This window comes from Pseudorasbora parva, chromosome 15, assembly GCF_024679245.1.
Source record: "Pseudorasbora parva isolate DD20220531a chromosome 15, ASM2467924v1, whole genome shotgun sequence".
Classification (NCBI taxonomy): Eukaryota; Metazoa; Chordata; class Actinopteri; order Cypriniformes; family Gobionidae; genus Pseudorasbora; species Pseudorasbora parva.
Genome location: NC_090186.1, coordinates 32,070,359 through 32,098,315, shown reverse-complemented (window position 1 = coordinate 32,098,315; position 27,957 = coordinate 32,070,359). Strand labels below are relative to the sequence as shown.

Here is a 27,957-nt window from a genome sequence, read left to right as displayed (position 1 = left end):
TTAGGGGTTTATTACTTTTAATCAATTCAGCTAGCTACAAAATGTCAACCACTTCACAGACTGACAGGATACAGAGGGAGTTTTAATATTACATGCGTTGAGGACATCAATCTCACAGTTTAACCTATGTCATTCAGGTAAGGTATTTATTTGACTTCTTATAATAACTATTCAACATCTTAGTGATTTGGTGTGCATAGCTCTAAGTACAGAAGCAACAAAAAATCTTTTTTTTTTCGTTATGGATAATTTTTTACCAATAACAAACCACACGGGGAAAGAAAACTAACAGGATACAGTCATCTTATAAAAGTAAGTTCTCTCAGAAATATGTGTCTTTGCTTTACATTGCAAATGATTTATTTTTTTTCAGAGCATCCAAAACCTATGATACAGTAAACAACCAGTCCCCACCTTTTAGAACATCATTTTCTACACCAAACTGCATATTCATTTTTAGAAAACAAGTAATTTTTGCAGGACCACCACACCAGCTTTTTTTTCCGTTTCCCATCACATTTCTTCTTTAAGTCACTTTGCATTATTGTACAACAAAGGTCACAGTCTGTAAATATATATCATCGACTGAAATGGTGGCACTATTGCAAACTTGCAGTAATATGGAACGTTCCACTGTGTCCTAATACTGAGCATGCTTTTGTCAATTTTGCTACTGCCATGATTTATTGAATTTTTTTTTGTCATCTTTTTAAAACAAGTTTTATTTATAAGACGCTAAGATCTACCATTTGTCATGCATAACGCACAATTCACATCACTTGGAATGCAATGTTTTTACTACTACAGCTACAGAATCTAGTTGCACATCATCTAAACAGTAACTGATTATGGTTGTGATGAGGAATATGAACTAAGGACATTGATTGTAAGTGCTTGTTGTATTGGTTTCATTTGCAAAATCTTTTTTTCCCATTTTTCATTGTCATGACAACATCAAAATAAGGAGCATGACAGTAGCTTGAGTGGTGTGACACAGTTTTACCAAGACGATACTGAGATATACTGAAAAGGAAAGACAGATTGTATAGCATTCCTATATAGTTCCTCCAGCAAAAATTCAATATATATATATATATATATGTATATACACATAGGCTATATGTATACACATACAAGCAGATAGGCTATATGTATACATACATACATATATGTATACAGGCAATAAAGAGAATTAAAAACTTCACAAGTGAGCAAGAGCCATCGAGTCAGCACTATATACAACCTTTGGAAAGAATGATACAGAGTATAAGAAATCATTTTACGAGGACAATCATTGAAAAAGCTGACAGACGACACATAGAACAACATTTACAATGGGGGCCGAGTGATATGTGCATGTGTGCAAACCTAGAAGGTAAATACCATGATAAGCGCATTGCCTTTTGACAAACTGCATGGTTGGTAAAAGCAGGAAGACCAGAGGTTTAGCCACTGCCCAGCATTTTTGTGGCCCTCTGGTTGGCTTCATCAATCCTGGTTTTGTTGGAATCAGCCTGAAATAGACCAAAAGGTGCTTTATTAGCAAAGATGTATTCATTTAAATCAAAACCTCTCTCTCTTTCTCTCGCTCTGAATCAACAAACGTTTGTCTTTTTAATCAAAATTATATCACGTTATACATAAAGAGAGAGAGAGTAAGTAAGAGGGGAAAATAAGTTTTTGAACACCCTGCTATTTTGCAAGTTCTCCCACTTGGAAATTATGGAGGGGTATGAAATTGTCATCCATTGTGAGATATATAATCTAAAAATATATGAATTTTTAACTATTTATTTGTATGATGCATCTGCCAATAAGTATTTAAACACCTGTATATCATCTAGAATTCTGACCCTCAAAGACCTGTTAGTCTACCTTTAAAATGTCCACCTCCACTCCATTTATTATCCTAAATTAAATGCACCTGTTTGAGGTCATTAGCTGCATAAAGACACCTGTCCACCCCATATAATCAGTAAGAATACAACTACTAACATGGCCAAGACCAAAGAGCTGTCCAAAATTGTACGCCTCCACAAGGCTGGAAAAGCTACGGGGAATTTGCTAAGCAGTTTGGTGAAAAAAGGTCCACTGTTGGAGCAATCATTAGAAAATGGAAGAGGCTAAACATGACTGTCAATCTCCTTCGGACTGGGGCTCCATGCAAGATCTTACCACATGGGGTCTCAGTGATCCTAAGAAAGGTGAGAAATCAGCCCAGAACTACATGGGAGGAGCTGGTCAATGACCTGCAAAGAGTTGGGACCGCCCCTTCCAAGGTTACTGTTGGTAATACACTAAGACGCCATGGTTTGAAATCATGCATGGCACGGAAGGTTCCCCTGCTTAAACCAGCACATGTCCAGGCCCGTCTTAAGTTTGCCAATGACCATTTGGATTATCCAAAGGAGTCATGAGAGAAAGTCATGTGGTCAGGTGAGACCAAAATAGAACTTTTTGGTCATAATTCCACTAAACGTTTTTGGAGGAAGAAGAATGATGAGTACCATCCCAAGAACACCATCCCTACTGTGAAGCATGGGGGTTGTAGCATCATGCTTTGGGGGTGTTTTTCTGCATACGGGACAGGGCGACTGCACTGTATTAAGGAGAGGATGACCGGGGCCATGTATTGCAAGATTTTGGGGAACAACCTTCTTCCCTCAGTTAGAGCATTGAAGATGGGTCGAGGCTGGGTCTTCCAACATGACAATGACCCGAAGCACACAGCCAGGATAACCAAGGAGTGGCTCTGTAAGAAGCATATCAAGGTTCTGGTGTGGCCTAGCCAGTCTCCAGACCTAAACCCAATAGAGAATTTTTGGAGGGAGCTCAAACTCCATGTTTTTTAGCGACAGGCCAGAAACCTGACTGATCTAGAGAAGATCTGTGTGAAAGAGTGGGCCAAAATCCCTCCTGCAGTGTGTGCAAACCTGGTGAAAAACTACAGGAAACGTTTGACCTTTGTAATTGCAAACAAAGGCTACTGTACCAAATATTAACATTGATTTTCACAGGTGTTCAAAATACTTATTTGCAGCTGTATCATACAAATAAATAGTTAAAAAATCATACATTGTGATTTCTGGATTTTTTTTAAAAGATTATGTCTGTCACAGTGGACATGCACCTACGATGACAATTTCAGACCGCTCCATGATTTCTAAGTGGGAGAACTTACAAAATAGCAGGGTGTTCAAATACTTATTTTCCTCACTGTATGTATAGATAGATAGATAGATAGATAGATAGATAGATAGATAGATAGATAGATAGATAGATAGATAGATAGATAGATAGATAGATAGATAGATAGATAGATAGATAGATAGATAGATAGATAGATAGATAGATAGATAGATAGATAGATAGATAGATAGAATATATATATATATATATATATATATATATATATATATATTTATTTATATATAACGTATCATAAATTCAATTTAGATATTTTATTTATTTTATTTTTAAGCTACATATAAAATATATAATAAAATACAACATTTAGTAATATTAGTAAATATTAATTTGGTAATTCCCAATTATTTATGTTATGGAAGTCAAACATGTTTAGATATGTATTTACTTTAGGTTTCCATTTTATCATTGGAAAATCCAACAGGGGAAAATGTCCTTGAGAGCCAATCCATACCTTCTCCATGATCCTGTCGATCTGGCGGTTCTGGGTGTCAATCTCATTGCCCATATCAAGAGCCATGTGGCGCAGGTTACCAATGATGCCTCCCACCTGCTCTAAGTTCTCATCCATCTCGTTTTCCCTGGCGTCATCTGTTACCCTGCACCCACAAACGCGGTAGAATATCACTTTAATTTGCCAATAAATTCTCAAAGCAGAACACATACACACAGATGGCCTATCTATACATATGACCTCTTAAATAGACTTTTATTTGAGCTTTGGCTACATAATCAAAACCTCTCTCCTAAAGCTAACCCTCCTGACTGAGTGTCCTGGAATCCTGGGCGTCTAACCTGCGGATGAAGCCTCCACTGATGGCCATCTGTTCGCGCTCATCCACCACACGGGCCGGCTGGCTCGCTACCACTCCATCCTGATTGTTTCCCCAGGCCTTGCTGGCTCCGCTCTTCATTCTGCACAGAGTCGAGGGAAGCGTGAGCACTAGGGTAACCGGACACTTCCATATCAGCAGCAGTGTCCACAGATCAACAACAAACATGGATTACCAGGCAAGCATAACAGGGATGGGCTCATTCTCCTAGGGGCTTTGTAATTTGTAGTGCTATATCCTGCGGACATATAACATACATGTACTTGATGCTGAGACACATACCGTTCTGAAATTGGGGACGTAAATAAAGGTGGCTAGCCATTTATAAAAAAAGAGAAATGGGACTTGGAGGACACTTCTGCCCGCCCCATGGCACATGAGCTGTCCCCATCTCAAATTATGACAAATAACAAAGAGCACAGGCCATGGCGACAGACAACACAGAGTAACAGGACTGCCACATCAGTGGAGACAAGTGTAAATAACTTCAACAGAAAAGAAACTGGAGGAAGAGAAGCGCATCCTATCTTGCCCTTTCAATGGCCACCTCTCAGCTCAGTGTTTCTGACTCTTAAATATGTTATTTTTAATATTACAATGAAAGAAAAGCAATGACAGATCAATATTGTTATGAGATTGCTAGCCCAGACCCACAAATGACTCAATTATTGCTAATTATAGCCTTTTACACACCAATTATACAATGCAATCTTATCAAATATGACAAATCATTATGATTATTCCTATTTATTGTTGTAGACATGCCACTGGGATCTTCTGATCCTTCAGAGGTGAGGTATAAAACAACAATAATTGGTAACACTTTACAATAAGCTCCCATTTGCATTAGCTGACATGAACTAACAATATTTATTCATTTTTGTTATTTAGTCTAAATATAATTGTTCATTGTTTGTTCATGCTAGTGCATTAACTAATTAGCATACAACTTTTACTAATCTATTAGTAAATGTTGAAATTAAGATGAATAAATGCTAACTAATGTTAACGAAGTGCCACCCAATAATCAAAAGCATGTGCAAAGCACATTTAAAGACTAAAAGCAGTATCATAATTAAATAATTGTATTTAATATTCTATCAATATGACATCCTTGAATTCATTCTAATAGTGTCACGATAATCATAAACGTCATTTATAAATACTAAATATGACTCTAGATTGGATCTTTTGCATGAACTAGGCAGTTTTATTACTCCGTTTATTACTGCCGTTGTTCTTGCTGTGAGTTGTTGATAAGGATTTTAGTTCTAATATTTCTTGATTTATCTTAAGAGAGATGGCCAAGCCTCCCACTGCAGTATTATTTATAGAGATGGACTAAAGCTACAATTCCCCCGGCTGCCTACCCTCCGTTCTCTCTCTCTCTAAACAGCATGTTGAGCTTTATCTAATGTGAAGGAGCAGTTAATACTCAAACTGCCAAACAACGCCTATAAAATATATTATAACCTTCAATATCTTATTTTCCCTTATATTCAGTAACACCAAAGATATACCTTTTGCTGTTCAACTAAAAAAAATCTACTAAAAATGTAATTTGATTTTAAAAATAATCCGATTTTTAAAAATGAAATATTTCATGTAAAACGTGACTGTAATTTTAATAAAACTATAAACTGAGTTCAATGTGAACCATACAATCTGACCCAAAATTCCTCCTCCCTGAGTGCACGGGTTCATTTGCGCCTCTGCATCAGTCCGAGACTTTATGACAGGCTGTCAGAAAGAAAAAAAAATATCTGCACTGTATCTTTTTCTCTGTCTGACCTAGATCTCATCTGCTCCCCTTGGGGAACCAGCAAACGCATTGGCTCTCTCCATGCACTGTACTGCAGCTATAGACTGGACTGTGTGTCCTGTTCTTTGCCTGACTATCCCTGCCAACATAAATGAGACAGGCTTAAGACAGTTAGATCATCTGAATGTCTTTCAGTAGGAGTTGGTCATCAGCAATGTTACTATGCATTATTGCTTATTAACAAATAGCAGCAATGTCAGTATCATCATTAGCAAGAGATGCACAAGCATGCATTTGGCATTCAGGGACATGCTATTGCAGTCAAACAGGTAGCATTGATGGATGTGCTTTCAAAGTTGTAAACAAACTATGCTCAGCCTATACATGTTTAAGCATATAGCCTGATAATATAGGTGTATAGCCTATGTAAGCTGCTCTATCATTTTGAGTCATTTTGACCAAGAAACGTGTTTTTGTTTTATTGTTTTTAATGAATGAAACATGGAAATGCTTTCTATGATATATAATTATGATGTTTCTGTTTCAAACTAAGCTTTTAAATAGTGTCAAAACTGTTTTTAAAGATTTTTTTTTTTGACAGGATTCATTGAAACATTGATAGGCTACATCAAAAAAGAGAAATAACAGTTCATAAAAAATACAACGCATTTAAAAAAATATAGGCCTATATATATATATATATATATATATTGATATTATATCTATATTATTTTATATACAATAATATATATTATAAACAATATATTTACAATTTTAGCGACATCACCCTCTAGTCTGGATGTTTCCTGATGTAAATGAGGTCACGTGACATGTTCGTTCACGCGCTGACTGTTTTCGTGACGTCTTTCAGCGGTTACAACGCTGATGACACGACTGATGATACATTTTCAGTAAGTTGTATCTTTCAACGTACCCTCTTGAGTCTATTCATGTTTGTCGTGCTTACAAATAGTAACAACGTAACTTAGACGCGATCGTTTCGCTTGCGCCGAGTCAGTTCAGAGAGTGATAACGCCATATTACTGAGCGGCAAAACGGCATTTATTAAGTCCGTAACCATGTCTTGAACATTGGGGGATTTTTTATTATTATTTTTTTTTTAATTGAATAATTAAATCATTCAAAGGGATTTAATGGACTAAGGAAGAAATACGAATTTAAAAGTTGTTTTAAAGTTTTAAAGTTGTTTTAGGTCAAATTAATTATAGCCTATTTGTGAAGTAGCCTAATCCATTTAAACTCTTTGCAAATAATATTTTAAAAATATGCACACATTCAGTCTTATTATGTATGTTAATGTGGGTTGTTAAACATATTTATCGTAAAACATTTGTCAAATTTTAAATGTTTCACACCAATCTTCATTGACCATTAAGCCTCGCCTTCTTTATTCTGATTGGCCATCATTTTGACATACTGTTAGACCACTAAGGCAGAACAGAAAGATACAAATTTTACTTTTTAAAATGTCTGCCATTCTAACACAAACAGAGCAGTGTGTAATGGAAAGCAGTATTAAGAAATATCATATTGGACAATATTGCCATTTCCAATTATTGAGGGGTACTTGTCCCTCTCAATGCCTATGGTGGTTACGCCCTGCCATTTATTAATTTCGTTTGTTTTAAAATGTGCAAACTTGAAAGACTTTGATTAATTGAAACTAACTTAAAACACAAACCAGTCAAGGTATTTGAATAATAATTGTGTTTCTCCACAAATGACTCAAAACGATAATGCTTTATGTTAACTAATCTTAATGGACTGGGCTATATATATATAGCCTACTTTTCATTCAGTATTTTCTAATCATTTGTATTGAGACTATGTTAGTGACTTAAAGCTCAACTTTGGCACATCCATGCAGTTTTAGTAGTTTGATATAGTGTTCCTTAATATGTTCACTTGGCTTTGGGATGTGCAGCATGCCTTATATTCATACATTTCATTGATAAACTTTCTATCAAAGGACCCAGAGCAAAGGCTATTGGGCTGCTTTTGTGAACATGTGTGACCATGCTCACTGTCTGTGCTTAGGATCATGGGTTGTGAACTTGGCGAGCCACCTTGGGCACGCCTGACTACAGGCCTCTCAATAAGATTTATTTTTAGGCAGGCAGGCAGGCAGGCAAGCAGCACCTACTTGTTACATGGACAGGAACAAAGACCACAGAATTTCCCTAGATCGTTCAAATTCTTTTCTGCATCCTTCATGTCCTTATTGATTTGGTCCATTCCCTCCTCGATGCGTTCCAGTTGCTCTGATTAAACAACAAGTAATTTATCCCCCACAGAACGAGAGCAGGTGTCAGGAAAATAAAGAAGGGAGGAAAGAAAGAGGAAAGAGAGGACAAAGAAGAGAAGACAAAACTTCAGACAGTCACTGTGACAAAAAGAAACTCAAAAAAAAAGGGAGGGGGAAAAAAACGGACGCCACCACATACGATAAGATCCTTCTGCCACATAGGTCAGTACCTACTTGTTACATGGACATATGAAAAGGCCACAGCATTTCCCTAAATCTTTTAAATTTTTCTCGGCCTCCTTCATGTCTTGGTTGATATGGTTCATGCCATCTTCAACACGATCGAGTTGTTCTGGTCAGGACAAAGGGATGACAGCAGTGGAATGAATTTTACTGGCCCTTGTTTTACAAGAATATATGAGAAATGAGCACTGCTGAACTGGATGCGATATTGTTCAATGCATTTAGAGGGGACGCATGCATTAGAGTGAACCTACATATGCACAAAAAAAAGAGTTAGGAAAGAGTTAAAATAGCAAGACTTCATTCTTCATTTATCGAAATATGTATCAGTCAACATGAAATCAAAACGGATCCTGTTTACTTCCTTAATGCACATTCCTGGTTTTATCAGGAACGAAAAGTGTATTTTTAATCCTTATTCCAAAAGTATAAAAAAGTTTCCTGCTGACATCACTGAGCCCACACAGGCTATTATAGTATAATATTAACCATTAGTCAAATAGCTATTTTTATTTAAGTTTTTTTAATTTATGTTTTTTGCAAACTCAAATTCGGTTCAATTCTGGTATGTAATGCCCCATCAAACATTCTTACACGTTACTATCCTTATCACTCAAAATATGTCACCTTACGGAAACCAAACGGGTTGCGAATGGCACGTTAACTTCGACATTTAATGCTGCCTTCACGTGCTATCGGAATTATCGTAAATACCAAGGTTTCCGAGGTAAAAATTGCACATGAATGCCATCTGTAGTGTTTACCACTGGGAAGTTCGGAAATAATTTTGATATCCAAATTCCAGAGAAGGGCGTGCCATAAACTTTAAACTTAGAACTAGGCCTACTGCTGTGTCATGTCGGTCTATGATACATTAGGTTTTCCCACACAACAGCTTGATCGTCTTGTCTCATCAATAATATAGTGCATATTTTCATATATGAATTTTCAAGTATTGTATGTTTTAGACACTGCAAAGATAGCCTTCATTTGACCGAAATTACAGATTCGTCAGCAAGTGGACTATCTGGATATTACCGTGAATGTTTATATGGTTGTCAGTGTAAGAAACACTGTATAATTTTGGTTTTAATAAGATTTTCCCTATAAATAGGCAAGAATAAACCTGGTGTCCATGATTCCTGTACATTCCGACCACTAAGCACTTGAATGCGAACAAGCTCGTAATCACGACTTTCCGATTGCATGTGAAGGCAGCATAACACTTGAAAAACTTGAATTTGATTCCATCGGCCATCAGCAGACAGAGTCTCCCACAAGGGACACTGCAGGAGGGCGACACGGTGTGTCTTTAATTAGACCTTGGGGCAGAATAAAACACTGCCCTGGTCGCTCTCAAGGCTTAGTGGCTGGAAGCGGACAGCCTCGTTTTTCTCTTTTTCTTCTCCTTACAATGGAAGAGGGTGCAGCTTATGGTTTGTTTGTCTCTGTGTGGTTAGGGGATGATATGGCTGAGGTGCTGGGTGACCCGTGGTGATGCAGTCTGGCATGTTTGTCTTGCACACAGGGTGTGTTCGATATTGTTAAGAGGTTTAGTGAAGGTATCAGTCACAGGAAAGAGAGAGGCAAACTGGGAATGGTTCAAGAGGGAAACAAGCCTACCACATTAGTTACGTTTGTTTAATCCCTGGCATTCAAAGACACTTTCATTTAGGCAAAGCAAATTAACCTAAATATGATTAATTTCCTTGTGTCAAAATTCTATAGATTCTCGTTTAAAACAAGAAAATGAACTTTTGACATGCCTCATTCCTTGATAAAGCTAGAGCTTAGTGTCACCTCTGGGCTGAGAGTTTCATTTAAATAGGCTTTAGGCTGCAGTTTGAGGGGATGAAGGAGTGAGATCTCATCCCCCTTATGAAAAGACTAATTACTGGCTGCAGACAGGGGGCCCTCACACACAGGAGCCAATCAGAGGGCTTCTAAGAAGCTAATGCTTAAAGGAAGGGCAATTATGTCGTTTTTTTAAAACCACACTAAGCCAAACAAGCTAACCGAGTGCTTTTTTAACATGAGAGAAAGCTGGTTAAAGCCTTGCCGATTCGTGAGATGGCCCACTTTGACATTTTTTACTGATTGAAATGACACTGTTAGAGTATTTAATATCTGGTTTCTATAATATTAGCATTATGCCAGGGATTATACAAAAGAGCATTAGTGCAATTTATGGGGAAGAGCATCATTTGTCATTACCAGCTAAATCGATCGTTGCTTTATTTGTTTTCTTGAACTTGTATAGTTACAAGCTGGCCTAAAAAACTAATGTGATGGCAACTACTTTTTAAAAAAACTGAACTGTGATTATATTTTAAATGGACAGTTGCAGTGGCCAGTCCTGTTTATTTGGTAAACGAGTATATTGAAAGAATATTAAATTAAAGAGAAAAGTGTGTTAGCAAAAGGGTGAAAGATTTAGAGTTACTTCAGAAAAAGCAGAAGAAATCAAAATTGCATTGCACAGAAATGACTGTAATTGCTTTATGCATTAAGTAACCGAATTAACTAAAAAAAATCAGATATAGCTAAAAATCTATTTATAATACATACAATATTTCCATATTATAATGGCACATTGGCATATTTAAATTGTATATGAAAAGCTAACACACATTTACAATTTTTATTCAAAGATGTGCCAAGAATGGAAACAGTTTTTTAATAATCTAAATCACTTCCACACTTACCTCCCTGCTCATCCAGCATAACCAAAGTCCTGATACCAGCATCTTTGCTCTATACATCAAGAGCCATGGTGAAGAAGAGTGGAAAAGAGGGTGAAATGCATGAAGAATAAAGGACAAAGAAAAAGAGGTGAGATTCAGCACATTAAACACAAAGCTCATTCCAGAGGCAGTCTACAGAAAGACATCTTTTTAGGCTGTGCTAGTGACATTTCAAATTGCATAATGTTCTTCTCCTTTTTCTTTGACTAAATAAGCAGACGCTAATTACTGTGGAGCATACATCCCTGATCAATATAGTTTGTAAATGCACTGCGCTAATGTGAGACAGAATCTATTCAGAGTCCTTTCAGAGCTTCTGTAGCTTGAGGCAATTCTAATACACCCTTAAAAGTTGATCCATCAATGAAATATTCTGCTGAAACATGATCGGATTGAGCCAAAAATGAATCCACTTGTTTGTTTAAGAGTATAAATAAGTGTTGGAGTACAGTCAAACATTTAGGCAATGCAACAAACACAGTGTGGTCTCATTGAAGGTGTTATACAGATTGAGTGATGCCTTTTTGTTCCTCGTATTGAGGGCAGATTTAGCACACACTATTTGGTGTGCCTATTAATACGACGACAAATCATCTGGCACTTCATTAAAGCTTCTAAAGTGAGTTACACTCATACAGAGGACGCATACTCCTCCCAAACCCCAGTAAAAAATATTAGGTGACATTAGCGTAAAGGCCAATATAGATGTTCTCATAGATTCCAATTCATATCTTGCTATAGATGTCCTTTAATAAAGGTCTGCGTTATAAATCAGCTCCCACCGCGCTGGTCTTTAATGAGAAACGTCTTTGAGCAACCCATGTCCATCACTATTGAGTCACTGACATCCCAGATCTCATCCAACGCTTACAAAATACAACTTTTTCCGTGAACCTAATGATCGGCGAGGTAAATTTACTGTACCGTTTTTTCCTGGTGTTTGTAAAATAACAAGCAGCGGTGACATATTTCAGGAAGTGCAGCTTCAGCGTTTTGAGGGGAACGGGATATCGATATCTGGAATAATCGTAAGGATCTGTGGTGCATAAATCAGCAGGACATGAAGCAGCACCCCCCTCCTTCCGGATGGGATCACAATGTGCCCTAAATGGATCCTTGGGGATTAATTTGTTTGTGCCATAAACTGCTGAATTTCCACGCAGCAGTAAAAGCCTGGAACAAACTCAATGCTTCTACTGGTATAAATAATGAATGTGATTTACCTCCATTTTGGCCTAACGCAGAAAAACTGCTGATCGTCTACAAGTGCCGAGAACATTTGATTAGTCTAACTAGAACATGAAAAGGCTGGTATAGACTGACAGTTTCTTAGACCCGGCCGAGACATATTCCTGATTTGAGTGCACCCTCCCTCTCCATGTTTTCTTCCGTCTATCAGTCTGTCAGCCTCTGAGTCCTCAGGCGACTTGTCTATTTGTCAACTAAGAGGCGACTTATCGCTTCCCTGATCTGCCAGTAATAGACATGGTGAGGTGCTCTTTGCAGAGATATGGGCTGTGATTATCAATATGACCTTGAGATATGCTGTGGAGACTTCATCACAATTCTTCCCCTTAGATGTACACACCTCTCTTCTCTTTCTCTAACTAACACCTTCAACCCGTCTAGCCTAGAATAGTCAATCCCAGCTTGTACTCAACTCTGTCTGAAGACTAAAGCTCTCATGATAGAACAAAAATGATAAAATTAGATATTAGAATCCTTCTCATTCTTATATTGATCTATTTCTTCTTCTTTTTTTCCAGTTTGACCATAGAATTATGTTTGTTTTCTATGGCTGTCAATTTAGCATGTTAAAGGAACTGTATGTAAGAAATGTATTTCAATTAATCATAAAATGGTCCTGATATGTCACTAGACATTAGGAAATCATGTTCATTTCAAATACTTATATCACTGACAACTGTAGTCCGGCCAGGATATTGTCATTTAAACGTGGTTGTTGCAGCCCTCAACTGATGTTGTTTTGGCCTGAAGCTCCACCCTCCACCTATCTACCAATCACAAAGTCAGTTGTGTTTCAGCATTTAGGTTGCCAGATCTGCTCTTGTTTACAGCTGCAGATACAAATGTTCCTGCTGGATCCTGCAGCCTATCTGGCAACCTCGAGTCAGGGGGGAGGGGGAGATTTGAAAGGGATTGCAGTACCAATTTTGGCCACAATCTTACATACACTTCCTTTAATGTTGTTCATTTGGATAAAAACACTTATCCACAGTGATTTACAGATTGAATATAATTCTAAATGCTTAATGAATAAATGTTAATGTAGTTCACCAAGTCTGCATTTATTTGATCAAAAATACAGTAAAATTGTGAAATTTTATTGCAATTTAAAATAACTGTTTTATGGAAACAAACTTTTTGTAATACCAAGTTTAAAAGAAAATAATTTATATGAAGTACAAACCTTTTGTAACAATGTTAAAGTCTTAAATCAAGCGTAGCGTTAGTTCTGGCAGGTCACGTTAGTCAAGCTTGCATCAGCTGACTGTCAGCTGATCTACGTACCTATAGGAATACAATGTCTATCACAGCATACATATATAAGCTCCTTCAATATTGTTAGCAGCTATCGCGTTTCTCCGGAGCTAATTACCCTCCTCCATCCCCAGCTCCTCCTCTCGTCAGTCTGATTTCCCCTGAATCAGACTAAATTGTTTATATTTATGTTGTACACATTTAATATTGTTATTAATGATATCTGCAATACATTATGCTGGTTCTGTTCTGTTTAACCTATGGGGGGTTAACGCTGCTCTCCCTGCATGCAGGGAGTTCTTGGCCAGAACAGAACCATAACAAACTACATCGATCAGATATAACATTATGACCGGTCAAGTGAATAACACTGATCATCTCTTCATCATGCCACCTGTCAGTGGGTGGGATATATTAGGCAGCAAGTGAACATTTTGTCCTCAAAGTTGATGTGTGAAAAGCAGGAAAAATGGGTTTGACAAGGGCCAAACTTTGTTGGCTAGATGACTGGGTCAGAGCATTTCCAAAACTGCAGCCCTTTTAGGGTGTTCCCGGTCTGCAGTGGTCAGTATCTATTAAAAGTGGTCCAAGGAAGAAACAGTGGTGAACTGGTGACAGAGTCATGAGTGGCCAAGGCTCAGTTGCAGAGTCAGGGTGACTGTGCTGACTTCTGTCCACCGCCAAAAGTACCAACAGTGGGCATGTGAGCATCAGAACTGGACCACAGAGTGATATAAGAAGGTGGCCTGGTCTGATGAATCACGCTGGCAGGATGCGTGTACGTCACTTATCTGGGGAACACATGACACCAGTATGCACTATGGGAAGAAGGCAAGCTGGTGGAGTCAGTGTGATGCTTTGGGCAATGTTCTGCTAGGAAACCTTGGGTTCTGCCATCTATATGGATGTTACTTTGACACGTACCACTTAACCAAGCATTGTTGTAGACCATGGACACCCTTTCATTGAAACTATACTCCCTGGTGGCTGTGGCCTCTTTCAGCAGGATAATATGCCCTGCCACAAAAATCAAAAATTATCCAGGAATAGTTTAAGGAGCACAACGAGTTTGAGGTGTTGAATTGACCTCCAAATCCCCCAGATCTCAATCCAATCGAGCATCTGTGGGATGAGCTGAACAAACACGTCCGATCCATGGAGGCCCCACCTTGCAACTTACAGGACTTAAAGGATCTGCTTCTAGCATCTTGGTGCCAAATACCACAGCATACTTTGAGTGGTCTAGTGGAGTCCATGCCTCGATTGGTCAGGGCGGTTTCGGCAGCAAAACGTTGACCAACACAGTAGTATGTCGGTGGATATGCCAATTATCAATCATCTTTGACGATAGTGTTCCTGACAGAACTGTCACTTTTGATCAGTTGAATGCATCCTTGCTAAATAAAAGTATTAATTTCTTTAAAAATATCATACTGACCCCAAGCTTTTGAATAATAATGCATATACAGAGATCATATATTAAACATTTGTGATCAGAACATTTATAAATATAATAAATATGAATATATATTATATAAATATAATAAAGCGCCTTTCTCTTACCTCTTCCACAAGCTGCAGCATACGGCGAGTGCTCTCCAGTGACTGTGGGGGGGAGGAAAATATGTTAAAACCAGAATTCATTAGGAACTGACAAAGATAAAAAACCTCCACAAGCTGTAGTGTGTGGGAGGATTTTTAACACACTATAATCAATCAATAATCAATGGATGTGCTTTACAGAACCTCTGTGCCAAAACATTTAACAAATATAAATACAATTTGCAGTGCTCAATGACTGAACTACTTATGTTTTATTGGTTAAATGCATAATAAACAATATGTGTGAAATAATGTCTCACTGGTCAGTGCTCTGAGGCATCAAGTCAGAACGTTATTCATCTCTCCTTTCAAACTCTAAATCCTAAGTCCATCCAGCATTATGGCCTCTGTCTCCCACTGACATGCAATGTCAAAAAATGTGCTTCAATAACATTTGAGCTGAGCAAATTCCTTTTTTCTTTATTCCAACTAAACATTCCGAATACCAAACTTATTTAAAAATGTCATTTATATAAGTAAATCTACAGCATTGTTCAGACCGATATCAAGGACTGGAATTCTGAATATTATGAATTTATATCTCAGTGGATCAGAAAGCCGGAGGAAATATTTGCCGTGTGCTGTTTGTGTTTTAATATTCAGCTCAGCTGTGAGAATCATAGCGTGGGGTGGCAGAGAGGAGCTCCATCAGGCTGCAAACACACAGGCACCACCCCCAGCTCTCATACACACACACACACAGCAAATGCTGCAGCGTTATGTAAGGCAGAGTGCAGGTGAACCTCCCTCCACATGACACACACACATTCACATATGGACTCTGACATCTCACAGTCACGGCCCACAGAACAAGCTGTGTACAAATAAATAAATCTGTATCATAAATTACAGCAATTTATCCGAACCTCAATCAACAGAGCATAAAGACATGAAATAATTAACTTGTGTCAGTGACTTGGATATGAGCCAAACAAATTTAATGACTGCTTCGACTAAACAGATGACAGCAAATAAAATATTTTTTTAAATCGTTAACTAGTGGCATTGGGGTGCGGCATCACGTAAAAAAGTTGTAAAAGTTAGTTCAGTTGTAGAAGTGGCCAATAAAAGGAAGTTAAAAAAGTAGTAGTCAGCTGGCCAACATGGCCGCCTCCATGAGAAGACCTGCTCCTTATTAGGCTACTGATGTGACTGAAGTCTTCATGTCATGTGAGTGTACATGATTCGTTTCCTCTAAATTGCTATTCATTTCAGTACGCTTTCTTTATTGCTGAATGCATTTTTAAACAAAAAGAGTTTACATTAATTTACTGTTGTATACTCATATCATTAACAGAATACACATCATTGGTACACAAAGCTCCATTTTGATTTCGTAGTTGGCGCTACATTTGTTGCTTGTTGGTACATCTTGGTTGCAGTCAGTTGATGTTGTTGTTCATGTGAGTGTACCATAAATGCAGAAAGTGAATGTCCTCACCTCATCGGCCAGCTGGTCTGCACGTTGCTGCATGTCTGAGAGCTCATTGCGCATATCCGAATCGTCTGCCATGGCTGCTGGGTGTGCTGGGTGGAGCTGGTCTCCAACTGGGAAGAGTGGGTTTTACTGGAAGTCTGGGGGAAGCTGAAAGAATTGGACATAGAGAAAAGGAAAAAAAATAAACATTGGAGCTCACTTGAATAATAAAGTGTGTCATCCAGATTTAAGAATTAACAAAGACAAAATACTCATACTAAACTCTTCCTTAAACCCATAATCCCCACAAAAAAAAAAAAAAAAAACAGCCATGAATGATTAATCCAAAGGGCAGATATAGTTATACAGCTAATAAAGCCATTTCATTTGCATAGGCTAATTAAATGTCATGAAATGGACAGTAGGACATTGTCTGCTCTGTTCTTAAAGAACCCACGGCCTCCTTTCGTACACTCTTTCGAATTGCGTCGATGTGGTGGCTGCTGTGTTTAGCTGATTAAATTCTTCCCTGAGGTTCTGGGTGTACCGGGAGAAATGATTCCCTCTGTCACGGAAACTCTGAGCTTGACAGATATATTCCTGAAAAGACTGGCTTGACAAGATATCCCAAGAGGTCTAATAAGAACAGCTTACTGAATAATTGTGAGTGTGTGTTAAACTGCACACGCATGTGAGCTTCAAAGAGCTTCCATCCTTATTCAAAGCCAAAAGTAAAACATGTTTTTGCAAAACCATCCTGCATACAAGACCAGACATTGTCCAGGCATTTTGAAATGTGTTTTAAGCAGAAACTTTTTTTACAATTTTTTTTTTTTAGATGTTTTTCAAATATCTCCAACTCAACCATCTACAATATTACCAGTGAAAAATTCAATGAATTCCAAGCAGGCATTAAGGAGTGATACTGCTTCTATTAATTGCATAATTGTACTCAAGCGATTAAATTTAACACGCCTGCCTGACCTTTTACAGTGAAATACTCCAGAGACTAAAGGCTGCAATATTACACTCCCATCTCCACTAGTGAATGTCATCTTCTGCTTTGGTTAAAGATCAGGGAGCACCAATTTAAAATTGATTGACCCATCACCCAGGCTGTGTACGGATGCAAGCTCTCTCAGGGTAGTAGAAACATGTTTGTGATGAATTTGCAGTATGGTACCACATGTCGCGGTGCCCTAGCTGGTGCCAGTGAAACAAACTAATACAGAAACGTCTCTCACATGTCCTCGCTCAACCTCTGATGAATGAACTCATTCAGATTCTGATGAGTGCATAAAAATGTCAGGTCAGTGAATGACAGTCGTGGGGAATTCTTTGCAGCAGTATTCTTGAAACAACCCAAAGGTTGAGCGCAATTTTAAAGCCCAGCCCAGAGGAAAAATGATGGGCCAAAACAAAGAGGTGCCTTGCTATCTCTTTTTTTCATGAGGAAAAGCAAAACAAAGTTGGAAAATTGTCTTAACTACGCCAGTGAAACCTCAGGACTCATCTTTTCTGTTAATATACTTTACTTCTACGCTGTTCCTTACTGCTGAAAAACAATAATTTAATTTGCTTCTCCCTCCACATCTTTATTTTAACTTTTTAACCGAGCATACATGATGTTATTTGCTGTATTATGAATATGAATGACACTTTAGCAGTTCTTTTGAATTGTAGGCTAAACCTAAACAATTTAAAAAAGAAAGAAAGAAAGAAAGAAAGAAAGAAAGAAAGAAAGAAAGAAAGAAAGAAAGAAAGAAAGAAAGAAAGAAAGAAAGAAAGAAAGAAAGAAAGAAAGAAAAAGAATTGAGCAGATGGAACCCTCAATTATTGACTTGTTAGCCGGTGCCCTCTCATTTTTATTTTGTATTTATTTTGCAATTCACGTCTGCTTTCAGGTTCAAATATTTGTAAGTTGTTGCATATATCCCAGGGTTGTTAATAATGCATTAGGTAGTGGTAACCTTTTCAATATTTTTTTCCAGTGCACTGCCAGTCATTAAATATAGAAGAAAAACAATGTAAATATGTACATGCTCTCGTTCCTGCTTTATTGATGGCTGTCATTATTTTATGCTTGTTAAATGATGGCAGACAAACCATGCCAATTCTGAGGCAGTCAAATGTGCACATAATGAGACCTCTGTGCATCTCTTCAGTACATTACTATGCAAACGTGTATATTATAAACAAAGAATGGACCGGGATTACAAAATAATAATACTGGTAAACTGGAAAAAATGCAAAAAAAGCAAGGCAAGGGCTTCAACCTTTCAAGCATGTAATTATGTGCAAAGATTACCATATTAATGTATTTACATACTTTGTGATATCTAGCCATTAAAATAAACCACTGATAAAAAGTTAATACTGGTAAATTAATAATACTGTTAATACTGGTTAATAAATTCATTAATACTGGTATTAATACTGGATTACATATTTGACCATCATATTTACATTTGACTTGGGAGGGAGGGACAATGAAACATCTAGCAGAATTTTTGCTTTAAAAATGAAGGGAAAAAATTGATTGGACTAACGTTTGGAGCTCTGAAATGAACGTTTTACAGTGATGCCTCTAAAAGCAGTAAACATAATGAGCTGTTTCTTATTGAAATAGGCAACTGATCAGTATTTATTGATTTGGCTACTGGAAATTGTGTGTAGCTGTATGTTTGTTTACCGAGACAATGAGAAGCTCTATGGTTCAAATATGCTATTTTAGATAGTGTGTGTGTGTGTGTGTGTGTGTGTGTGTGTGTGTGTGTGTGTGTGTGTGTGTGTGTGTGTGTGTGTGTGTGTGTGTGTGTGTGTGTGCTCGCTCATCCTCCGTCTGTGGCTGCCATTTTGTTTTCTCTCCTCAAACATGCAGCCTCTCCCTTCACTGCAGCACTTCAGTTATCACACAGAAACTGTCCTCCTCCAAAACTTAGCTCTTTTCCTCCCCTCACGTGCTTCGCTAAACGTTATCTTCACCTTATATCCTCTCAAACGGACTGAACTTATCATGCCTGACCTCTAAATCTCTGAGTCAGGCGAAACAGACGTGTTTTACGAGATTACCTTTGAAATCGGGTTATGGTATTTCCCCTCTACAGTGTTATGTATGTTGCAACAGATTGACTCTCGTAGAGCGAGTTATTGAGCTTGACGTTTCAAAATCTCCAAGAGAATCCTTATTCATAAACGCAAGGACATGCCATTTGTTACTCATTTTGCTACCTTTTATGCTTTATGGACAGCTGACACGGCCATCAAACCAAATTCCACAGTAAATTAACAGCCTAGCTAAATGTCTCACACTAGCATATGGCATCAGAAAGTAGCATAGCTAAAAAAGCATAAAAAATACGCATGAACAGTTTTAGTTACGTTTAGCTGAACAAACGTAAAATATAAACTGCAGCAGGCGATGCATTATTTAAAGAGGAGGTCCCTGAGTTCATTAATGCTTCCATTTGTCTCCAGCCATGCCTTGTCCTTGATTGAAAGCCGTGGAGTAACGGATGGAGCAAGCCACCTGTAAACTATGGCTTATTATTCACAAGGCAATACAACCAAATGAGGAGGACAGGCCTGAGCGATGCCGCCCCCTCCTCTCATGAGCAGTGATTAATAGCATCGGTTCCCTTCCTCCTGAGTGGAGGATTGCGTGGAGTGATTCCAGAGCTCTATTAACTTGTCCCGTAAACTCTGAATGTTCACACTCCTTATACAAATCATGTATATAATATGTTAAAAAAAGTAATGTAATTATAATCATGTAAACCGTGTGTCAAATTAATTTTAAGATGAAAAGACCTCTGCTGCAACACAATCTAGTTCAAATTTGATTATACTGTGGAGAATGAGGAAGACTCCACCACCAGCCTGAGGAGGTGGGCTTCCCCAGCCGAGTTCATCTCAATCTTTCCTTTTCATCTGCACTGCAATTATCATCATTTTGTCAAAATTTCCAGTAAAAATCTACACATCCTTGAACATATATTTACATTAAGACTCTTGAATTATTATCTCATTAGCAAATTATTTTCTTTTTTTAAAGGGATATTTCCCCCAAAAATGAAAATGAATTGACGTCAATGTCTGGTTACTAACATTCTGTAAAATATCTTCTTTTGTGTTCAACAGAAGAAAGAAATTCATATAGGTTTGGAACAACATGAGGTGAGTGATTACAAGTGATGCCTTTAAGCATATATCTTACTACATTGTGTTATTTATGCTCAAAATAAATAGAAATAAATTCCAATGGGGTATGTACGTACAATACACTGCCCGACCAAAAAAAAGCTGCTTTTTGGATTTAAATTGCCAAGAATCTTGTGATTGGATCATCATTGCAGTGATTATTATGTTTCTAGCATGTTATATGTTTGGCAACAGTTCTTCTAACCCTAATTGATGGATTGTGTAGCTTTTCATTTCTTTAACAACCACGTAGGAAGATGCATCTTGGCCATATTCCAGGATGACAATGTCAAGATGCATCATGCTCAAATTGTGAAGGAATGATTTGGGAGGAAGCATGAAGAATAATTTTCACACATGAACAGACCTTAAATTCATTGTAAGTGGGATATGCTGGAGTAGCCTTTACAGAATGTTAGAGTCTTGCATTGTCAATACACGATCTTGACCAAAAATGGATGCGCCTCTTGATGGAAATAACATCCCAACATTTATTTCCATAAAGAGGTGCATTGACTTTTGGTCAAGATCTTTTATTTACAATGCAAAGCGACCTTTAAAAAAAAAAGGGTTTTGGAACAATAAACATACTTAACAGTACTAAATAAATCAACAAATAAAATAAAATTTATATTTACTGGAAGACTATTTAAAGGTACATTTTTGGAATATTTATAATCAAAAATAGTGAATGCCACCACAAAATAATTTCTTGCATCAAGAAAAAAAGAAAATCGGCAAATCTCACAAGAACAGAGCATGTACTCTCCAACGAAAAATCATTAGGCTTGTGATCTGTGGCGGTCATTAGTACCGATCTAAATTATACATGTGGCTGCATACTGAGTATTCTTCATAGCAGAATCTATACTACGCACTCATGTTGCTGCACCATAAATGACTGCAGCAGCCTCAGAACCTCATTTGTATCCCCCCTTTTACATGGGTTGAAGGGTCTTGTGATTTAGAAGGAATCCAACGACCAGTGCAATTGATTGGACAGAGTCCATTTCCCAAGCCCATTTGTGTTCAGCTCTGCAGCAACAGCATCAGGTCCTCTGCAGAGAGCCCTCAATTCTCATCGCCAGTAAACTCCCACTCGTGGGGAAACCCCGGGATGGATTTATTAACAACCATTAAAGCAGACACTGTGTTCCCCACCCAACACCCTGATTCCCTCAGCTCCCCATGTGGCTCCAAGGTTCTTGGCGATATGACAAGTGATGAAGTGATGAGTTTGACAGCGCAAGGATTGGAGGGCTGGCTATGCAGTCTGTTTGAGTGTGACCTTCACATTTTTATTGCAGCTTCACAGAAATGATGATCAGAAAGCGGCAGAGGAATGAGAGTGAGTGCAGCCATCTTTTTTCTAATATTCTTTAGAAAGCCTCGCACATCCTCACACCTTCAGAAGATCTGTTTTCAACTGCTATTTCTTTGCCGGTCTTTGTATTGATTGGCGTCCTAACATTATGTTATTGCATTTACATAATATGCCTCTTCAACAACAGATGCTGCAGCAAAGTCAAATTACATCAAAGGCGAACTGGGTGCCATCAAAGGTCATTTATATGAAAATCTCATAAACTTCACCGATGGGATCATGTGGTTGTGACATTCGTTTTGTTGATCAGAGGTATCAAGAAAGCACAGAAAAAACGATACCTCAATGATAGAATCAGCAGGTGTTCAATATATAAGGAGTCATAAACAACAGACATTAAAAATCAATTAAGAAGCCCAGGATCCAGAAAGCAGCCAAAAGCATTTGCTCAACAGAAACACAATTCACAGATTTATTTACCTATAGAGTGGTTCAGGGATGACGTCAAAATCTGGTAGACTAATAATTCACTGGCAAATGTTTTTTTTTCAAATTATGAGCAAAATAAGGTATGTGATAAACAGAAGTTGGTAATACTTGGACGTTTTGTTGTTCTACAATGTGAATTACACACACTCACACCCAAAATCTTGTTACTTGTCAGAAACATAAATAATAAAAACCAAAAAATGAAAAAAAGTAAAAATTTGTTTTTTTTGACAAGTGTGGGTAATTTACGTTTGGAAAAAAAAAAGCGTCCCAGTATCGTCAACTTTTGTTTACCACAGACTTCATTTTAATAAATTGAAAGAAAGAAAAAACTCATTATAATAATTCATTGGAACCAGAGGTAAATTAGTCTTCAGGGTTTTTGACGTCATCCCCTTACCACTCTAAATCCCAGAGGTACATTTAGCTAAAGGAAGTAAAACACTTCAATTTAATGACGTCTTTTCAAATTTCTTTTTGAAAGCACTAGCTAAATGTTTATTATAATTAATTTATTTTATAAAGATATTTAAGATTTGTGTTCAGAGAATATACCTTGATTATATTTTTCTTACCACATTAGCAAATTATTCTTAGTCTTATTATCTCATGCGATTCTGCATATCAAGTAAATGTATCATGGTTAAAAGATGTCTAAATATTTTACTCCAATAACAAAACAAAATGCACTTTTTTTAGGGCACTTTTCCTTTTAAATCTTCCTTGGAACCATAAATATAGTGAAAAGTGCTACAAAAATTTGCCAAAATAAAAGAAAGAAAATATATTCATAATGATATATGTTTATTTTTGGAATACTTATAATCAAAAAGAGTGAATGCCACACAAATCTGAATTTCTGCGTAGGCATGGACATGCACAAACAATGCAAAGGTTTTTATTATTTTTTTTGTCTGAATGAGAACCATAAGTTATTGACTAGTGTCTAGAGTGACTAGAGTAAATATACATAGATCAAAACTTCAACTATAGCAAATTTGTCTTTCTCCATCCTATTGAATTGTTTAAATGAGCCAGTGTGTATTATAATCAAAATGACTGTTTGGCATCTCAAACATGGGTCAACAGTCAAATAATCCTCAAAGGAAATATGCAAACATGAAGCAAAGGCTAATATTGAATTTCTGAGTAGCGTTTACTATAGCATACTGCTTAATACTGAAATATGATTCCACTTTAATGGAATCTGTCTAATCATGTAAACTGAGAAAGAATGAATCATCTGCATGAGCTCATCTATCTGTGCCTTTATATTCTGCGTCTCTTATATATGCACCAGACTGTAGAAAACTTCATGACATGAACTCTCACTACTCCGAAAGAGCTACGATTCTAAAATGGCTTCAGACTGCAGCTATGAGCAGATGAACAGATGCCGTAACATTTGTCCAAATTGCTCACAATAACAGATGCAAAAGTAGTCAAATTCATCAAATAAAATTGCACAAATCCATCTGATAAGATGCAAACATTAAGATGCCTATGAAAGACAAATAACACAGGTTAGGGGAAGTCGCATCGATCACGCAAAAGCAAAACACATTCGTATTTTAATCCAGATGTACTTTAAACAAGTGTGTGACGGCATTCTAGCATCTATTTCCACATCATAACAAATATGAGGTTGGGGGTTTATTAGAGCATTTTCTAAAACTAGATGTCACATGCAGTCCAACATACCTCCTTCAGTATTGTGTGGCAAGTAAAAAAGTTACATCAGCTAGCTCTTAATCCTTTTGTTTATAATCTCGCTCTTTCTCAGTAAGTTTAAGACTGCACTTATTAACCACTGTGACCTCTCAAAAATTGTGTTCACAGAGAGAGGATAGTGTCAGTCCTCGTGCTGATTTATGATGCTTCTCTTTCCACCCTCAGAAACCTCCAGCACTATTGATATTCATAGATGGTGAAGGGGAAACCCACATGTGTGGGCAGAGCTTACAGGCTGAGATGTTTGCCATGAGGGGGCTTCTTTCTGCAGTCATTATGCATCATACAAGCTTATTCTTCGGGGTATCTTGTCTTGTCTCCTTTCATCCTCAGCCGCCCTCCTCTGACGTCCCTTATCTGCTTTTCCTCTTCTCTACCAACATTACCCCCCCCCCCCCCCCCCATTGCTCATATTTTCATCCATAGCTGTCTTCAGTCTTGTGACGCATTTGTCTATATTTTCAATCTGCGAGCGTTCAACCAAGTGCACTTGTGGAGGACTGTCGCAGAAATATCCAGTAGCCATTTTGTACTTGGGCCCTTGATATTATTTGCTAGACGTTTAGTGTCCCCCAAGACTAGCTGCTCTTTTTAATTTTAGGATTTGCAAATCAGTGTCCTTTTTTTCCCTTTTTTTTTTTACCAAGCTGGTGCTTTAATCTAAATCAATTTTGCGTTAAAAGGCGATATTTAATTAGGAATATGAAATTAAGGACTATAGAGTAATAGTTAAAACACGTCACTGACAATAACATCATTTTCTGTAATAGGCTACTAGTAAAGCTTCTGATTTTCTTTTTTCATTGTATCTATCACAACATTTCATTGATACAAAGATGGCGTATGTGATTAATCAAGATATCGACGCAACCATAACAAAGCACTTCGCTGTCTCGGTGTCAAGATTTGATGAAACAATTTCCAAATGACATATTAATTGTTTTTTAGGAGTTATTTAAGTGAATCACTCCTGACTGAGCTCAGCCATTTATTAAAACTGGAATTTGTGAACATGTGCTGTGCATAAATACATCTAATAAAGCCTGAATTTGCATGGAGTTGTTTATTCTGTCACCAAGCAATTTGCATGAATAACTCATATAACAATTCATGGCTATATATATGGATTAATGACTGTATCTTTTTGTTTATCTCGAATAGCCTACTTGGACCCCAATTCAAATTGTATTGATATTACATGCTATATTATATAGAATCTATTCATATTAGGTACCTTTATGTTTAAGAGCATTGATAAATCAAGATGAATCGTGGTCTGGTATCGCGTGAGTCACCACTTCTTCGGGGAACATCCCTGACGCCCTGCTCTGCAGTCAAGCCAATAATAAGCCGCATTAAACCATCAGATTCAACAACAGAAGCGTGCCAACCTGTCTCTCACAGCGCCGCGAGACAAATAAAGACCGGAACAAGCGAAACTGAATCCTCTACTCACTGTAGTAAAGTATCATTTTCTGTTGATCATATATGCGTCAGTAACAGTACGCGCATTTACTAACCTCACAACAACAGAAGGATGGCCAAAAACTAGAGTGATGTTAAACAATACCCAGCATGTGCAGGTGCAAGATATACGGCACGTGACTGGAAAAGAGCTCGTCTGCGGTATCCTGACACACGGAATTTTGACCTGACGATTAGATGATATTTCGGGTTGTTACGGACATCCGGTTAATGTAGGGCTTTTACGCTGGCGATAATACTATTGTGTAAGCGGTACATTCTGTGAGCCAAAATGTTTAACACGCGAAGATGGCTCTAGGTTTTGGGTTATCACTGAATCTGCACCACAAAAGAACCAATCGATTTTTTGGCTATTCTACTTCCGTTTACGATTCTCGAGCATGAAATACTTCAGCCAATGTGGTTAGAACAGAAACATACAAGTTAGCCGGAAGAATGATTCATATGAGTCGATTCTTTTTAGTGAATCAACAACTTACAGAGCGACCTGTGTAGATTGATTGCCGAAAAGAATCCTACATGATTCGGTTCTTGTTAATGAATCAAAAAGATCAGCGCGACCGGTCCTTTGATGTTAATCAAACACACTTACGAATCATTCGGAGCTGTTTCTGAACAGGGAATTATTTCTTCATTAAATGAGTAAAAAAAACTGTTGTAAAGCCTAGAGACTTGGCTACATCAGTCTAGGCTAGACCTATAGACTGGTTGTCAGTGTTCATACTACAACGTGTAGCTTCACGTGAGTTTAGTTGTAATCAATAATAAATAAATACCTTAATAAATGAAATATGTTACCATAATTAGGCCTAGTAGCCTATTCTTAATTAGCCTAATATGATTAAGGCCAATTGTAGCTATTAGCCTATGTCTGTGATAGTCTGAAACAATCTCATTATTTGGCAAGAGTTCTTTCCCCCCAAATATATCTTCCTTCAAGAAATTCTTTAAGATTGCCACCCCTACTCAGGCTACGTGAGCCCGAATCATGTCAGTGAGGGTATCTCCAGCATCCGCCCCCGTTCGTTTTTGCTCAAGCCCCCGCCCATCGTCTAACACCAGGAAGACACGCACTGATAATTACCGCTGCATCATCAAATAGGCTACATACGGCAAGGTTGAGATTATTTGGTTCGAATATTCTGGAGACAATGGAAATGTCGGTTCCATTCAATAAATCTGATCGCCGCAGCCTCCCTTCTCACTTTCCCCACAGTGCTTTCTCTGCAACACGAACATTAATTCTCGACCACTCTGTCGCATTTTGCCATATGACCTCCCCACTATCAATCGCTGATCACTTTCGTTAAATCTTCACCCGATGCTATCAAACCTTAATTATTTATATTCGTATATAAAGTGAATCTGGCAAGGAAAGCGATAAGCCGATCTGTATAAAATGATGCTGCAAAATAAAACGCCTAGGCGTTAGTTTCCTCTGTCATTTCAGTGATTAATGGTCTAATGCTGTAACCTCAACAGAGCCCTTTTAAACGGTTAAACATCTGGTAATATCAGTGTTACTTAGATGGCGCCTATGCGCAAAACTTTGCCAGACATAAAGCCTAATGGTAATTTTAGCTGCAGAGGCGCTGGATGTGAATTCAGGACAGAAACGCAGTCGCTGTCCAGGGTGCTGGAGCGCAGAAACCGCCCACATCGTGCCGCATCCAACACACGATTCAAATGCGTTTTAACCACACATGGTCATCCCTAATATCTGACATCCTACGAACAGCGCACCAAGCTTACATGAAAGGCAGGCTACTGATATCTTTTAATTAGCCATCAGTTTTCCCACTGCATTTGGACAAAACAAAAACAAAAAAAACATCCACTGTTGCTCGTGCCTGCGCTGCGACTAAAAGTCAGCCACTTTTGGCCAAACACATTTAGAAGAAAGAAACGAAAGAATCGTATCAAATCCTTTTTATCATATCCTCCATTAAAGTAACGCTTACCTGATCCAGTACTAGTCGTTGGACGACCGTCAGTAGTGAAGTGTCTGTCTGCGAATTTCAACAGCGAACCACCATCAAACCCCCTTCTGTAGGGACTGAGCTGCTGCAACGGCAATGCGTGTGTGTTCGTCTTCAATGAGTAGCAACTCTGCCCTCGACAAAGATGGCGTCCGCTTTGACGTCACCGACGT

General features: G+C 37.8%; 1 protein-coding gene across 1 annotated transcript; it reads right to left on the bottom strand.

Annotated features, from left to right (window-relative positions):
* On the bottom strand, window positions 1-27,927 carry snap25a (synaptosome associated protein 25a). The gene is made up of 8 exons (XM_067417794.1): window positions 27,767-27,927; window positions 16,601-16,744; window positions 15,121-15,162; window positions 11,017-11,065; window positions 7,967-8,084; window positions 4,003-4,122; window positions 3,662-3,806; window positions 1-1,514 (listed from the first exon to the last, which is right to left on the bottom strand). Exons 2-8 carry the CDS (start codon window positions 16,670-16,672, stop codon window positions 1,446-1,448), a joined length of 615 nt encoding a protein of 204 aa, XP_067273895.1. The 5' UTR covers window positions 16,673-16,744; window positions 27,767-27,927; the 3' UTR covers window positions 1-1,445.
* Between the last annotated feature and the right edge of the window lie 30 nt (window positions 27,928-27,957).

What these genes read in the sequence shown, in the direction of transcription:
- snap25a (XM_067417794.1), bottom strand. Translation starts at nt 16,672, where the DNA reads ATGGCAGACGATTCGGATATGCGCAATGAGCTCTCAGACATGCAGCAA. An exon ending in TGTTCCTGTCCATGTAACAA is followed by an intron (nt 4,123 to 7,966) that starts GTAGGTGCTGCT and finishes GACTCTGTGCAG; the next exon opens with AATGAAGAGCGGAGCCAGCA. An exon ending in AGTGGAGGCTTCATCCGCAG is followed by an intron (nt 3,807 to 4,002) that starts GTTAGACGCCCA and finishes TTGTGGGTGCAG; the next exon opens with GGTAACAGATGACGCCAGGG.